The sequence below is a fragment of the Eschrichtius robustus genome, chromosome X (assembly GCF_028021215.1).
Source record: "Eschrichtius robustus isolate mEscRob2 chromosome X, mEscRob2.pri, whole genome shotgun sequence".
Classification (NCBI taxonomy): Eukaryota; Metazoa; Chordata; class Mammalia; order Artiodactyla; family Eschrichtiidae; genus Eschrichtius; species Eschrichtius robustus.
In genome coordinates this window covers 6,742,426-6,758,878 of record NC_090845.1, presented here as the reverse complement: position 1 = coordinate 6,758,878, position 16,453 = coordinate 6,742,426, and the positions used below count along the sequence as shown (strand labels likewise).

General features: G+C 40.5%; 1 protein-coding gene across 1 annotated transcript in view; it reads left to right on the top strand.

Annotated features, from left to right (window-relative positions):
- The window catches only part of ANOS1 (anosmin 1), a 190,264-nt gene that overhangs the window by 123,140 nt on the left and 50,671 nt on the right, over positions 1 to 16,453 (top strand). The window contains exon 4 of the mRNA XM_068532437.1: positions 12,980 to 13,202. Coding sequence (XP_068388538.1) covers positions 12,980 to 13,202 — 223 coding nt within the window. The remainder of the gene's footprint in view (positions 1 to 12,979; positions 13,203 to 16,453) is intronic.

Below are 16,453 nucleotides of genomic sequence, written 5' to 3'. Positions count from 1 at the left end.
GGCAAGCGGGGGCTACTCTTCGTTGCTGTGCGCGGGCTTCTCATTGCAGTGGCTGCTCTTGTTGCGGACCACGGGCTCTAGGCATGTGGGCTTTAGTAATTGTGGCACGCGGTTTCAGTAGTTGTGGCGCACGGGCTTAGCTGCTCCGTGGCATGTGGGATCTTCCCGGACCAGGGATCGAACCCGTGTCCCCTGCATTGGCAGGCAGATTTGTAACCACTGCACCACCTGGGAAGTCCAGCATGCCTGATGCTTTTTGATTGGATGTCAGATTTTCGTGTTCTGAATTTTGCTGTATTTTGTAAAAAGCATTCGATTGTTCTGGCATGTAGTTACTTGAGATCAGTTTGCTTTTGTAGAGACTTGCTTTTAAACTTTCTTAGGGCAGATTCAGAGCAGCCTTTAGGGCTAATCTGTCCCCATTACTATAGTGATATTTCTCTGAGGACTCTGTCCGATGCCCTGTGTATTACGTATCTTTTCTGCTCTGACGGTTAGAATGTGAGGTATTAACCTCCTTAGAAGTCCAGGAATTGCTTGCTCTAGTGCTTTCTGTTTGTCCCTTCCCCGGTCTCGTGTGCTTTCACCTCATGCATGTTCAAGAAACAGACTTAATGGACGTAGAGAACAGACTTGTGGTTGCCAAGGGGGAAGGGGTTGGGAGAGGGGTGGAGTGGGAGTTTGGGGTCAGCAGATGTAAGCTTTTCCATGTAGAATGGATAAACAACAAGGTCCTACTGTAGAGCACAGGGGACTATATTCAGTGTCCTGGGATAAACCATAATGGAAAAGAAGATTAAAAAAAAAAAAAAGAATGTTAAAAGAAAGCAGTATTCAGCCCAAAACTTGAGGGGTCCCTCACAGCTCTCTGGGTTTCTCTGCCTAGTTCCATCCTTCCTGATTTTTTGCCCACAAGACCTACTCGTTTCAGGCTCCTCAAACTTTGCTGTCTTTCTCCTCGACTCAGAAAAGCTGCAGGACTACCTTTGGGTCACCCCTCCTTGCACTGTGGACTTGAACCTACCCCCAGCCATGCATTATCGGCCATCTCCGGGCTCACCTCATCTGTGTGCTCTCTCAGGGCATATAGCCCTGTGCTAGCTGTTGACCATTGTCTGCTGTTACCTATATTCTGTCCAGTTTTATGGTTGTTTCCAGAAGGTCAGTTCCCACATTCCTCAACAGGCATATGTAGAGGGGTTTGCCAAATAAACCAAACGAACTGAAGCTCTCCAGACTGTGCTCTGACTACTCTGGTTTTGCACAATTGATTCTTTATGGCTGAAGAAACGCTGACATTCAAACGGTCCTCTTCATTCCTGCCTTTCTTAATTTAAGACAGCTGTCACATCTTCTGAGCGCCTTCTTTGACCTTCGTGTGAGCTAGTGTCTCTCCTGTGTTTATTAACTGATATGGTTATTTACATGTTCTTGCTCCTGAAAGGCAGGCCGAGTGGGAGCAGAAGCTGTGACTTCATTCTCTTTGTCCCTGTCGTATGACGCACTGCTGGACACTGTCGAGATGGTTTTTGAATATGTGCTACCAGCTGTTCTCACTGGATTTGTACATGTCTGTCACAGTGCTTATGACATCGTGGTTTTGTTGTTTCAATGTCTTGTCTCCTACAGAGGATTCTGGACTTCTCCAGAGAGTGATGGAAACTTATCTCCCTTTCACATTTGTGCTTTTCTGGCTAATTAATCAATATTTTGCTCTAATCCAGAGTCTTTGAACTCCGACACTATTGACATTTTTGGTTAAATACTTCTCTGCTGTGAGGCTGTCCTGTGCATCTTTAGCATTCCTGGGCTCTACCCACTCATTAGATGCCAGGAGCGCTCCCCTCCCGGTTGTAAGGACCAAAAAATGTCTCCAGGCCTTGCCTTATAATACTCTCTGTGGGGCAAAAGTCACTTCTGTTGAGAACCCTTTTGCTAACCTATGGTATTTGTAATTTCCCTTGCACATTATAATGAGGAAATAACATTCTGTTCACATTAATTTCTAGTTCACTTTGCGATGGTACAATCAGTCTAAGAGTATGCTATCCATATAGTAGTGTATAAACAAAGGAAGAGAAATTTCAAGGAAGATTTCTGGGATCCTGCGATTTATAAGAAGAAATATATGCATTTGGTCTTCGACCCCCTTCTTGGCACAGAGGTCCTTGGGAATGTCCTAAGTGGTGAGAGCTCTCACAAGGTGTCTTTTGTTACTTTAATGAGGTGACCTTTGCAAAGCACCTGCTCACAGGGGCCTGGTTGCCAGTGGAACAACCCTGTAATTAGGGGTTGGAACTTTCCTCCCACCCTCTGGCTTAAGGGAAGGAGGGAAGAGCTGGAGATTGACTTCAGTCCTCAGCGGCTCATGAGCTAATCAGTCATGCCCAAGTAATGAGGCCTCCATCAAACCCCCAGGGGACTGGCTTCAGAGAACTTCCTGGCTGGTGAACACGTGGAGATTTGGGAAAAGTATCTTGTGTCCTTTCCCCATACCGTGCCCTATGCACGGCTTCCATTTGGCTGTTCCCGCCTTACGTCCTTTTGTAAGAAACTGGTAATACAGTAGGTAAAATGTTTCTCTGATTTCTCTGAGGTGCTCTAGCAAACTAATTGAACCTGAGTGGGGCTTGTTGGAACCTCCAATCTGTAGCCCTTTGGTCAGAAGCACAGGCAACAACCTGAACTTGGAACTGGCCTGTGCAGAGGCAGTAGGGGATGTCGTCCTGTAGGACTGAGCCCGTGACTTGTGGGGTCTGATGCTGTCTCCAGGGAGATAGTGTCAGAATTGAGTTGAGTTGTGTAAACACCCAGCGGGGGTCTGAGAATTGCTTGGTGTTTGTGCGGGGAATGCCCCCCTCCCCGCGATGACATTGGAATTGGGGGTACAGACCTTTTATAATTTCTAAGACTGTGAAAGTGTATCTCTTTTCTGAAGTGTGATTTTGCTTGTAACTTGGATGGGACGGTATTTGCAAAATTCTCTGAGATGGAAACATGTTAGAAACTTAAAACTACAAATCAGAGTAAATATGTACATTTAACAACTTGACAGTTTATGCCTCCTCAAAAGAAAATTTTCATATGAGGATTTTTGGCAATCTATAATTAACCTCTTGTGTTTCTCATTGTTTTTTTGTTTTTGTTTTTTTTTGTAGAATTTCTAGAATGATGTTTTAAAACTCTAATACTTCTTTTCGGGGCTAGCAGTAATTTCAGCATGATTATGTGGCAGAAACTGTGCCAAGTGTTTAATATACTTCAATGCCTAGGGTAATAGTACACAATAAGTATTATCGTTATTCCCCTTTTACATCTGAAGAAACCAAGACTTGCAGCACTAAAGTTGTCACCACAGCCTGCAGCTCCTACCTTACTGATGTATTTGCCATGCCGTGAATGGAGTACCCTGTATTTGCTTCTGCCCTCGTGTTTGTCATTCTTTCCTTCTAGGATAGTCCTCTGCCCTTCCACATCACGCTTACCCATTTAACTCTTGCTAAGTGTTGACAGCTTATCTTAAAAGCTTTCTCCTTGTCTAATCCTCTTTTGACCTCACGTGTGTGTACCTGCATTACCTCCTGTGTCCACCTCTATTTTAATACAAATGAAACTGCGTAATGATGTCACCTGTTTGTTAGTAGAGACATAAACTGTGAGCATAGTGGGGCATAACTGTCATGCTTTTCTTGTGTTCATCAGTGGATTCCTAGTACCTAGAATGCCAGTTTGGCTTCTGAGTCAGTATATAAAGGCTTCAGTGGGCTAATTATTCATAGACATGCCTGGTAGCTCCTGGTAACAAAATGCAGGACGAAGGGGGCAGAGAAGGAAATGGTGGTTTATCAAGTGTCCTAACTGTCCCTAATTCTCTTGAAAATTTTGCATTTTTGGAATTATTTTTGTGCCTGGCGATCTTCCAAAGATCTTCCAGCACGATTCTGGAGAGATGCTCCCAGTGGAGACTCTGACGGTTGATACCCTCGTACAGTGTGTCACATTTGCCTTCAAAATAAATAGAAAAGCCAAGGAAGAGGAAGCTGAGATAAACATACGTAAAGATGACTCTAGTTTAGCAAAAGGGGCGTGTACTCATAGGAAAGTGACTATCTTCAGATACACGTTTCTGATTTTCTCCTCATTTTACAGTATTCACGGCCAAGGTCTACAGTTTGCCTGGGAACCAAATTAACTGTAATCACATTTAATAAATTAGGATGTGTAACTGAGTTTCCAAGCAAATTATAATTTCATTTCCAAGCATAAATTAGAAACATTTGAATTGAGAATGCTTTTTCCTATTTCATGCATACTTAGCATTTAGATGCCTTCTTTGAAAGATACAACTGGCAGTTTGGGTTGTTTTTTAAACAGTATAATGTCTTTATTTTTTAGAGAAATTATATATGCCCCTTGAAACATTTATATAACAAACTGCACAGGAGACTAAAACTTAACCTTTACTCCAAAGTCTGCCATCTGGAAATAGCCATGGTCACCTGTGCAGAGGAGTTACCATAGCAAACCTGTCCTTAGAAACTCCTGCTTAAAAGGTTGGCCCTTGGCTGGCTTCTGGAAACTTAGACTTGGGCGGGGGGAGGTTTTCCCACCAATCCCTAACTGAGAAGAGGGGCTCACTGATCTAAACTATTTTTTTTTCTATCCCCGTATTTTATTTATTTATTTTTTAACATCTTCATTGGAATATAATTGCTTTACAATGGTGTGTTAGTTTCTGCTGTATAACAAAGTGAATCAGCTGTACATATACATATATTCCCATATCTCCTCCCTCTTGCGTCTCCCTCCCACCCTCCCTATCCCACCCCTCTAGGTGGACACAAAGCACCAAGCTGATCTCCCTGTGATATGCAGCTGCTTCCCACTAGCTATCTATTTTACATTTACATTTGGTAGTGTATATGTCCATGCCACTCTCTCACTTCGTGCCAGCTTACCCTTCCCCCTCCCCGTGTCCTCAAGTCCATTCTCTACATCTGCATCTTTATTCCTGTCCTGCCCCTAGGTTCTTCAGAACTTTTTTTTTTTTTTAGATTCCATATATATGTGTTAGCATACAGTATTTGTTTTTCTCTTTCTGACTTACTTCACTCTGTATGACAGACTCTAACTCCATCCACCTCACTACAAATAACTCAATTTCGTTTCTTTTTATGGCTGAGTCATATTCCATTGTATATATGTGCCACATCTTCTTTATCCATTCATCCGATGATGGACACTTAGGTTGCTTCCATGTCCTGGCTACTGTAAATAATGCTGCAGTGAACATTGGGGTGCATGTGTCTTCTTGAATTATGGTTTTCTCTGGGTATATGCCCAGTAGTGGGATTGCTGGGTCGTATGGTAGTTCTATTTTTAGTTTTTTAAGGAACCTCCATACTGTTCTTCATAGTGGCTGTTATCAATTTACATTCCCACCAACAGTGCAAGAGGGTTCCCTTTTCTCCACACCCTCTCCAGCATTTCTTGTTTGTAGATTTTTTGATGATGGCCATTCTGACCGGTGTGAGATGATCTCTCATTGTAGTTTTGATTTGCATTTCTCTAATGCTTAATGATGTTGAGCATCCTTTCATGTGTTTGTTGGCAATCTGTATATCTGCTTTGGAGAAATGTCTATTTAGATCTTCTGCCCATTTTTGGATTGGGTTGTTTTGTTTTTTTTGATATTGAGCTGCATGAGCTGCCTGTATATTTTGGAGATTAATCCTTTGTCAGTTGCTTCATTGGCAAATATTTTCTCCCATTCTGAGGGTGGTCTTTTCGTCTTGTTTATGGTTTCCTTTGCTGTGCAAAAGCTTTGAAGTTTCGTTAGGTCCCATCTGTTTATTTTTGTTTTTATTTCCATTACTCTAGGAGGTGGGTCAAAAAGGATCTTGCTCTGATCTATGTCATAGAGTGTTCTGCCTATGTTTTCCTCTAAGAGTTGTATAGTGTCTTGCCTTACATTTAGGTCTTTAATCCATTTTGAGTTTATTTTTGTGTATGGTGTTAGGGAGTGTTCTAATTTCATTCTCTTACATGTAGCTGTCCAGTTTTCCCAGCACCACTTACTGAAGAGGCTGTCTTTTCTCCATTGTATATTCTTGCCTCCTTTATCAAAGATAAGGTGACCATAAGTGTGTGGGTTTATCTCTTGGCTTTCTATCCTGTTGCATTGATCTATACTTCTGTTTTTGTGCCAGTACTATACTGTCTTGATTACTGTAGCTTTATAGTATAGTCTGAAGTCAGGGAGCCTGATTCCTCCAGCTCTGTTTTTCTTTCTCAAGATTGCTTTGGCTATTCGAGGTCTTTTGTGTTTCCATACAAATTGTGAAATTTTTTGTTCTAGTTCTGTGAAATATGCCAGTGGTAGTTTGATAGGCATTGCATTGAATCTGTAGATTGCTTTGGGTAGTAGAGTCATTTTTGCAATGTTGACTCTCCTAATCCAAGAACATGATATATCTCTCCATCTGTTTGTATCATGTTTAATTTCTTTCATCAGTGTCTTATAGTTTTCTGCATACAGGTCTTTTGTCTCCTTAGGTAGGTTTATTCCTAGGTATTTTATTCTTTTTTTGGTAATGGTAAATGGGAGTGTTTCCTTAATTTCTCTTTCAGATTTTTCATCATTAGTATATAGGAATGCAAGAGATTTCTGTGCATTAATTTTATATCCTGCTACTTTACCAAATTCATTGATTGCTCTAATAGTTTTCTGGTAGCATCTTTAGGATTCTCTGTGTGTAGTATCATGTCATCTGCAAACAGTGACAGTTTTACTTTTTCTTTTCCGATTTGGATTCCTTTTATTTCTTTTCCTTCTCTGATTGCTATGGCCAAAATTTCCAAAACTATGTTGAATAATAGTGGTGAGAGTGAGCAAACTTGTCTTGTTCCTGATCTTAGTGGAAATGGTTTCAGTTTTTCACCACTGAGAATGATGTTGGCTGTGGGTTTGTCATATATGGCCTTTATCACGTTGCGGTAAGTTCCCTCTATGCCTGCTTTCTGGAGAGTTTTTGTCATAAATGGGTGTTGAATTTTGTCGAAAGCTTTTTCTGCACCTATTGAGATGATCATATGGTTTTTCTCCTTCAATTTGTTAATATGGTGTATCACGTTGGTTGATTTGCATATATTGAAGAATCCTTGCATTCTTGGAATAAAGCCCACTTGACTATGTGTATGATCCTTTTAATGTGTTGTTGGATTCTGTTTACTAGTATTTTGTTGAGGATTTTTGCATCTGTGTTCATCAGTGATATTGGTCTGTATCAAGAAAAAAAAAGGGAGAAGACTCAGATCAGTAGAATTAGAAATGAAAGAGAAGAAGGAACAACTGACACTGCAGAAATACAAAGGATCATGAAAGATTACTACAAGCAACTATATGCCAATAAAATGGACAACCTGGAAGAAATGGACAGATTCTTAGAAAAGCACAACCTCCCGAGACTGAACCAGGAAGAAATAGAAAATATAAACAGGCGAATCACAAGCACTGAAATTGAAACTGTGATTAAAAATCTTCCAAGAAACAAAAGTCCAGGACCAGATGGCTTCACAGGCGAATTCTATCAAACATTTAGAGAAGAGCTAACACCTATCCTTGTCAAACTCTTCCAAAATATAGCAGAGGGAGGAACACTCCCAAACTCATTCTACGAGGCCACCATCACCCTGATACCAAAACCAGACAAAGATGTCACACAAAAAGAAAACTACAGACCAATATCACTGTTCCTAAAGTATTGACACCTGTTTCCTTCTGGGAGTCTGGGTTTTGGTACATGCTACGCAGGAGGTGCCTAGGTGACCAGCCCCCCAGAAAATCTCTGGGCTTCAAGTCTCCCCTGGACTTCTCTGGCTGACAGCATTTCACACGTGTTGTTACAACTCGTGGCTGGAGGAATTTAATGCATCCTGTGTGACTCCACTGGGAAAGTTTGCACCTGGTTTCCTCTGGACTTCTCCCCATAGGCCTTTTCTCTTTGGCTAATTTTGCTCTGCATCCTTTTGCTGCAGTACATCATAGCCCTGAATACGGATGTCCTAAAATTAAGTTCAGGATTTCTTGCTCCATTCCTTCTGACCTACCGGTTTTTTAAGACATATTCTTTTAATTTTATTATATCAAGTTATCTTTTTAAACTGCAATTCCTACTTTTTTCTATTTTAGTTTTATATTTATGTGGATGACAAAATGATTAGTAATTCTTTTATGCTAATTTCTTTATTTTTGGCTTTCTAAATTTGATCATGTCTCAGTGTCTTTTAAAAGATACCATTTTCTTTGAGATTATTCATGACTGGCTCTGCCTACTGTCATACCTGATGTCCAAATGGGTTTGCACAAACTTTTTTTCTCACACAATATGTAAGTATACGCTTTATATTTTTTTCAGGGGGCGCTGTGCTAGCTCATCTACCCTTTATTTCTGTGAACTTGTGGAACAGCTGAATTTTACCGTTGCATAGTTTTGCAAGAAAGGCTCATGAGTGTTATATTCTCTGAGTCTTTATGTCTTTGAGAATATTGCTGTCACATGTTTATCTGAATAACAACTTAGCTGATTATATATATATATATATATATATTCTTTAGTATTATATAGCCATTGCTGTATTGCCGTTACACATTAAATTTTATAGAGACAAATTAACCTGGGAGAAACCTTATTTTCTCCATCATAATCAACTTGCCTTTTCTACCTGGATGCCTGAAAAATTACATTTTTATCCTAGAAGTTCAGTAGTGCAAGCTATGTCTCAGTGTTGTTCATTCTTATCAGTATTCCTGGACTATAGCTGACCTTTTAATTTATATATATATATATATATATATATATATATATATATATATATATATATATATATATATATATATATATATATATATATATATGATTTACATATATACAGGTATATAAGTGTGTGTGTTTGGGCACCGGTGCGCATTTTCCCCCTCTGCTCTAGTCCTGGATATTTCCGGAGTGCTAGAAGCCCCCAGGTGATCCTAGTAGGGAAGCAAGTTGAAAGCCACTGGCTTAGCCATCTTCTAATTTTACCCTGAGATACGGGGCAGCCCTTAGATAAACACTGGCGCACACTCTTACTTGTTTGTGATTTTGGATAAATTACAACCTCCCCGAGCTTCTGTCTGCTCATTTGTGAAATGGAAATAATCCTGGCTGTAGGGCCTGGGGAGGAGTACGTGGGGTGAGCTAGGGAAGCAGCTGGTAGAGGTGACGGGGTGGGAGACCCTCGGCAGCTGTTAGCGATGACCTACCACTGGTGAGGGTGGCGGGGATGGTGGTGATGATGGTGGAGAACTCATTTGAGGGGTCCACACTGAAGGTTGCACGCCTGTGTGTTGGCTGGAGCCAGGAGAGAGCCCCCAGGCCCTGGCTCTTTGCCAAGGCTGTGTATTGGGATTGGGCACATGTGCAGTTCTGGTGAATTGAACCAGACACCAAATGCAGAGTTTTCTCCACATCTGAGGCCTCATATTTATATGATTTCTAACGTATTAGTATATGTTACTGAATTTGATGTGTTTGTGTTCATCATTCCATGATTGTGCAATAAATTATTGTGCAATACCTTGCATTTTACACCAAACAAAATGAAGATAATAGTATCTTTTTTAAAAGCATCCAAGAACAGTTAGTTACTATTGTTAGTATTTCATTTTGTTTTTACCATTTGCCACAAGAAAGATGAGCTTAGTGTGTTGCCCAGGTGAGGCACTGAAAACACATTTTAGTTTTGGGCTAAGAGATGGGATGTAGGAGAGATTTATAAGAATTTATTAATATTGTGTAGAATGTTAATTAAAATATGGAGGAGTTTCCCCTTAATGCAGGGAATGCCCAAGGGCATTTTCCTTCACCTCTTTGCTTTTTTTGAGCCTGTCTTTGGATGCATAATGACATCCTTTAGGCACTGACTACTCTAGAAAAATACATGATCTTTGAAGACTATTCCGCTCTTATTTTTGCATATGGACAGGGCAGAAAAAAACAAAAAAAACAAGTAAAAATTAATCACATAGTAACTACGTTTTCTCCAAATTTTAAACTTGAGCCAGTGACCTGGCGAAATGGTTATTTGTGTGAAATTATCCATATGAATAGTTTTATAAAGGAATTGTAGTTACATAGTTTTATAATTCATAATTTGCCTTAACAGACTGGATGCAGTTGTATAAACAAGAAATGCAGCTTTTAGTAGATGCATCTGTTGTTGTCACGTGTGTTTTCATTTCTGTGAAGTTGAGGGGCATGACGTTCCTTGTGATTTGGGTAACCCGCACCTTTGCTAAAATGTTCACATCCCTCCTGACAAGTCTATGAGTGATTAACTGGTAATGGCACAAGAAATATGACACGCTTAAAGGTCAGATGTTTCTTCTCCTGCACCCAAATGATCTTTTGCTCACAGGATTTCCAACTGGTGATCAGGGGACCAATTTACACATTTTCTTTATATCTAGAGTACTAATGTTCACACATCATTTTCTATCACCTATGAGCATTTTTGTCCTTATTCCATTCAATGGTAAATTCTCATTAAGCAATGATTAAAGACATGGGGAGAGACCTTGTGTACAGATACCATATGTTCTCTAATTTATATTCAGACCATTAATATTTTTCAACCTAATGCAAGAGGATTATCCAGGATAATTGATAGAGAACATCAAAATTTGCCTTCAGTAGAGCTGAACAATAGATCAGTTAAGTAGAACGCCTCTATAAGATTACTGTACCAAATCCACGTATTTGTAAGATGATCTTCATTTAAGTTCAAGGACTGAAGACTATTTCTTTCTTATAAATTCCAAGGGGGCCCAGTTCCCTCCTTGCAGATTTCAGTGCTGGGCCTGGTGGGGGCATGTTGGAGACTTGTGGATGGTCACGCCGTAGGAGAAACCGAGCCAGCTAGCTCTCTGTCTTTGGCTCTTGTAACGTTATGATCAGAATAACAGAAGAATTTGGAAATGTTAAACAGGAAACATGTAGCAGTGGGAAAAGAAAAGATACATCCATGAGTCCAGTCCTGTTGAGTAGCTGTTGGGAGCTAACTTGGTACAGCACTGCCTAGTTCTCCGTGTACACAATCTAATGTAATATTCATAATGTCATCTGGAACACTGCAAGCTCAGGGACCAGTCTAGAAAGCTCCAGTGCAGAGAGGAACTTTCTTTGGTTCCCGATTTGTTTCCATGGACCTCAAAATACCCACCCCACCCCCCAAAAAAATCACATTTTTGAATCCATAGCCAAAAGGAAAAGAATTGTACAGAACAACCCTACATCAACTGGAAGATCCAAATTATTGTGCTAATTATGATCATTCTTCTTTTACACTCAGTGGGAACAAATGTTGCAGATCTGTCTCCTCCAGTGTTTTTAATTCTGGCCCGTTAGCTCGGTGAGTAAATCAGTAAGGGGAGGAGATAGCAGCTCCTGCTTTCCTATCCCTCCCAGTTCAAGGGTGTGGCGGTTGGCATGAAGATGATTAGAGTCATATGAACAGACAGCCCTTACTTTGTTATCTGATCCCCAAGTTATACTCCGTTTTCATGTGTGAAGAAGTTTGCCATGAGTTGATTTGATTATGCATAGTGCAAACTAAGTCCCTGTGATTGCTAACTTAGCAAGCAGTAAACACTTGCCAGATTTAATAAAATTATGTCTACTTGCAAATCTCAGCCGGTGTGGCAGGGGCCAATGATTTTAGTAACTTAAGTATTTTCTTTCAGTGCATGTAATGTATACATTTTGTTGAAAGAGGAAAGCTGGCCAAAACTCTATAATTGTTCCAGATCCTTTCACATGCTTCTTTGATTCCTAACTTAGATTTGGACCTGAATTTAGAACTTCAAAAACCAATGAAGTAAAACACATCTAGCAGCTAACAGAAAAATGAGCTGTGAAATTGAATAAGAGAGAAAAGCCTTAAGAACTGATGATGCTTTAAATGTTTATAAAATTGTTTTTTTTTTTTAAATTAACTAGCTACAGATTTGTGGTATGTCAGTATTGAAAGCATGACCTTTCTTCTGTTTTACCTGGAAAGTTCTTGAATTGAGACACTGTTTTAATCCAGTCAATTCATGTTATTTTCAAATTTTATATATCATTAATTAAAAAAATTTTTTTTAAACTTTGTTTTTTAAAAAAAAATGAATGAATTAATTTTTTTTGGCTGTGTTGGGTCTTCGCTGCGGTGTGCAGGCTTCTCGTTGCCGTGTGCAGGCTTCTCGTTGCCGTGGCTTCTCTTGGTGCAGGAGCACGGGCTCTAGGCGCATGGGCTTCAGTAGTTGTGGCACGTGGGCTTCAGTAGTTGTGGCTCGTGGGCTCTAGAGCGCAGGCTCAGTAGTGGCGCAGGGCTTAGGTGCTCCGTGGCATGTGGGATCTTCCCGGAGCAGGGCTCGAACCCGTGTCCCCTGCATTGGCAGGCGGATTCCTAACCACTGCACCACCAGGGAAGCCCTATATATGATTATTAACAATCAATTTTATTCTCACCTACAATTCTAATTCAAACCTTGAAATTATGCTTTTTCTAGCTACTGTTCCTAGTTTTCCACCTTTGGTAATTAAATTAAGAGTGTGAAATTTTTCCCTGGTATTTAACTGTCAGAGTATTGATGTCTCGATGTACGTTAAATTTACAATATCAGAACTGAGAATGTAACAATCATCTGTGAGTGCGTGTATGTGTAATTGATGTGTATCTGTTGCATGTAAAATAAAGCTCTAAGTCATGGGTCATAGTCCTTTAAAAAATTAGCATAAAAGATCACTTCTTTAGGGGGAAAGAAAGCAAGTACGTTTACCTTGTAAACAATTCAAGGGCGAATTTGATGGAGTAAGAATTTTGACCTGCCTTTCCGATGTCTTGGAAATCAGACTCCATGTGTCTTTAACGGGAGAATTTTTTTTCTATTCTCTCCCAGCCTCTGTTCCCCAAGAAGAACTATGAATGCCTGACCAGCTGTGAGTTCCTCAAGTACATCCTGTCGGTAAAGCAGGGGGATTGCCCAGCTCCCGAGAAAGCCAGCGGCTTTGCCGCCGCCTGTGTCGAAAGCTGTGAAGCGGACAATGAGTGCTCTGGGGTTAAGAAGTGTTGTTCCAATGGATGTGGACACACCTGCCAGGTGCCCAAGACTCTGTACAAAGGTAAGGAGCAGAGCGGAGTAGGTGAGGGGACCTCCAGGGCCACAGGGGGGTTTGTGTGCGTGTGAGGGAGGGTGTCAAAGATGTGACTTGGAAGGAAAGAGAGAACTGTAAGAAAATTTACCTTGTGCCACATACAAACATCTGAAAATACTTACTGGACCGTAGAAATCAGCCCCAGTGAACTCATATTGGGGTGGAGTAAATCCTTCATGGGAATTCTTCTTATTTTTTTATTGAAGTACGGTTGATTTACAGTACTAGTTTCAGGTGTACAATATCGTGGCTCAGTATTTTTATAGATTATGCTCCATTTAAAGTTATTATAAAATAATGGCTGTATCATATGAATTCTTTTAGAAGTTAACATGTAGGAAGGCCACCATCAATTCAGGGACTTTTTTTGTGTTTTTCTCCAACATGAGTAAATGAATGAAGCTCCACTGGCTACCTTGGAGTAACTGTATTCAAATCCTTGGAAAATAGGCTGGCGACGGGGCCCAGCTGAGAAAGGCATAATAGACGCATGAGTATTGTGGGTTTTCTGTTGGCATAATCCAAGAACAGAAGTGTGCTTGCAGGGAACTTTAAATATTTTGATTAGTATCTTAAGTTCCCAGATGGAGGAATTGCCCTCTTCCAAAAGACAGGGATGCAAGTTATCAAACAATTTAGCCGATGTAACAGTTTACATCCATAGGCAGTTTCTAGAGCACTTAACTCCTTTATGCTGTTACGTGCCTCTTTCTGTAAGTGTGACAGAGTTCTTGTGTGTTAAACCGATGCTCTTGTATTATGTACAGTTTGGCATGCCAAAAAGTATACTACGGGAGACATAACATTTCGTTACTTTTTTGGGTCTAATTTGAAGAGAAAAATAGAATCAGTCACTAGGCATTGTTCATTATAAGTAGAAAGAGAAATCTCTTTTGCTCTCTCTCACTTTCCCTCTCACGCATCAAGTGTATGTTGTTGCAATGCCGGTTCTGAATTATGGGCTCGTTGACTATTTTCAGAAGTCCATTCTTAGGCTTATAACAATTCAGGTCTCCCAGAAGTCACATACCTGCGCCATCCTTCTCCAGCTGCCACTTGGAAATACTCTTATCTGAAATCTATGGACTCCATCCAGTTTTCTATTTTTTTCCCCTAAGATCCTTGGAAACCTGGCACAAATACTGTCTCAAATTCAAAATAATTGCTGCTTTCCCTTTCTTAACAGACTGACGTTTCCTTAATGTATTTAAAGTTTTATTGTTTCCATGCCTTTTATTATAAACTACGTAAAATCACTTCTGCCCAATCTAACACCATTTAATTTTTTAAAAGTCTACTATTATGAAACCTGTTCTGTTATTACAGATCATTTGCTATTTAAGTATCAGCATTTACCATAAAAATAGGATGCTTTTAGAATGATTGTTGAAAACCCATTTGTAAAACCTTTTTTGTGTTAAAAGTAAGGCAGTTAAAGGACTCAATATAAATTAAAATATGCTTTTCATGTGAAAGCAGTGAAGTGTCAGTATGAATTTCAAGTATGCCTGGTTCACCGAGAATAAGGGAAATATTCTATAAAGGGCCAGGATAAATGATTAATGATTGAAAGATACCTGCAATTTAAACTTAATACGATGGGCTTTTTTCAAGGGCTGAGGTCACCTTTCTACTACAAGTAAGTCTTGACCTGGGTGTTTGTGGACAGAGGCAATTCATGGAGGGCTAACCACAAATAGAATAAAAAGACTCTCTTGACCTGACAATGACTTTTGCATAATGAACACAAGGATAAAATAGTATTATTTTGAAAAAAAAAATATATATATACACACACACTACCTAGAGGTTTTTTTCCTTGCTCTCTGAATGAAGGCTGGCTTCCATGTCCTGGGAGCATCTGACAGTAATCAAAAGAGGGTTCTGGTGCTGATGGCCCCAGCCTCTCTGGGAAAGGGTCCTTCCTGACCCAGCGCTTGGCTTTGTGAGGAGAAAAACATGTATCCAGCCAGACGACGTGCGTGCAAATCAACCTGACAATCTTTGGGGGCCCAGCTGTCACTGTCTTTCTCACCTTCGTAAGTGCCCTCTTAGTGCCCCAAAACGACCCCTGGGAAATGAGCTTGCCTGCCTGTCTCTGCTCACGCTAGGTCTGTGCAGGCACTTTCCTTAGGAAGAGGGAGCTCCACCGCTGGCTGAGCTGGACCAGCCCCGCTGTCAGTTCACAAGTGCGGAGGCTGAGGTCGGAGGCCGCCTCTGAGGGGACCCCGTGGTTGGCGGCAGCAGTGCAGCTAATGCCTGTTCCCACCCGGGCCAGCTCTCCTGTCATATTTATTTTGACTCTCTCCAGCTACTGGAATAGGACCCTAAACTTCAAGCCCTCTTTGGGCACCCCGGTATTATTATATTATAGCTCAAGTAAAAGACAGATCAAGATCAAATAGATTAAATCGAATACAATCCCTGATTTATCAGTATTTTTTAGGCTCATAAATAACATGGAGCTTCTTTTCTTTGAACTTAATTTCCAACTAATTTGTGGAGTTGTAATATTTAAATTAGATACAGAGTATATACCTCGTGAAGAACCAAATTCTCTTGGGCAAACCTGTAAGTTCCTCATGTCCATTTCACTCATTCATTATCTTCTCACTGAAATGTCATCTCATAGGAAATCCCAAAGGGCATTTTCTCAATGTCTCCCCCATTTTGAGTTTAAAAGGGACTGATGTCACCTGGGTCTACGAGTACTGACACATTTCAGCTCACTTAGTAATTGCTGACTGTGTGTTGGGAGTTATGAGGAGCGCCTGCCATTGCTTATGACCTGTACTGGGTGAGCACCGGGGTGCAAAATCAAAGGACACCGACCTTCACCCGGCCCAGCAGTTCCTCGTCCAGGTGGTCATACGCACACACTCACTGAAGTGGGCCAATCACTTTCTTAACTTGTGCCATAAATTGCTGTGTGCCATCCGCTGTCCTGTTTTTCCTTTTATCGCTTATTGAGTTAATGAAAAATTTTTAAAATACATGGAAACACATATATCCTTTCTGTCTGGTCCACTTTTGTAGAAAGGAAGATGGGGTGTGGGCTGATTTCATACCTTCGAAGGCTTTATATGCTGGAAACTTGAGTTTTTCAAAACACTGTGTGTTTTGAAAAAATGATCAACAGAATGTCCTGCATTACATTTGCGCATCTAATTTGGGTTATGCTGTGAGACCTGTCCTTGGCTGACGCCTGAGTTAACTTT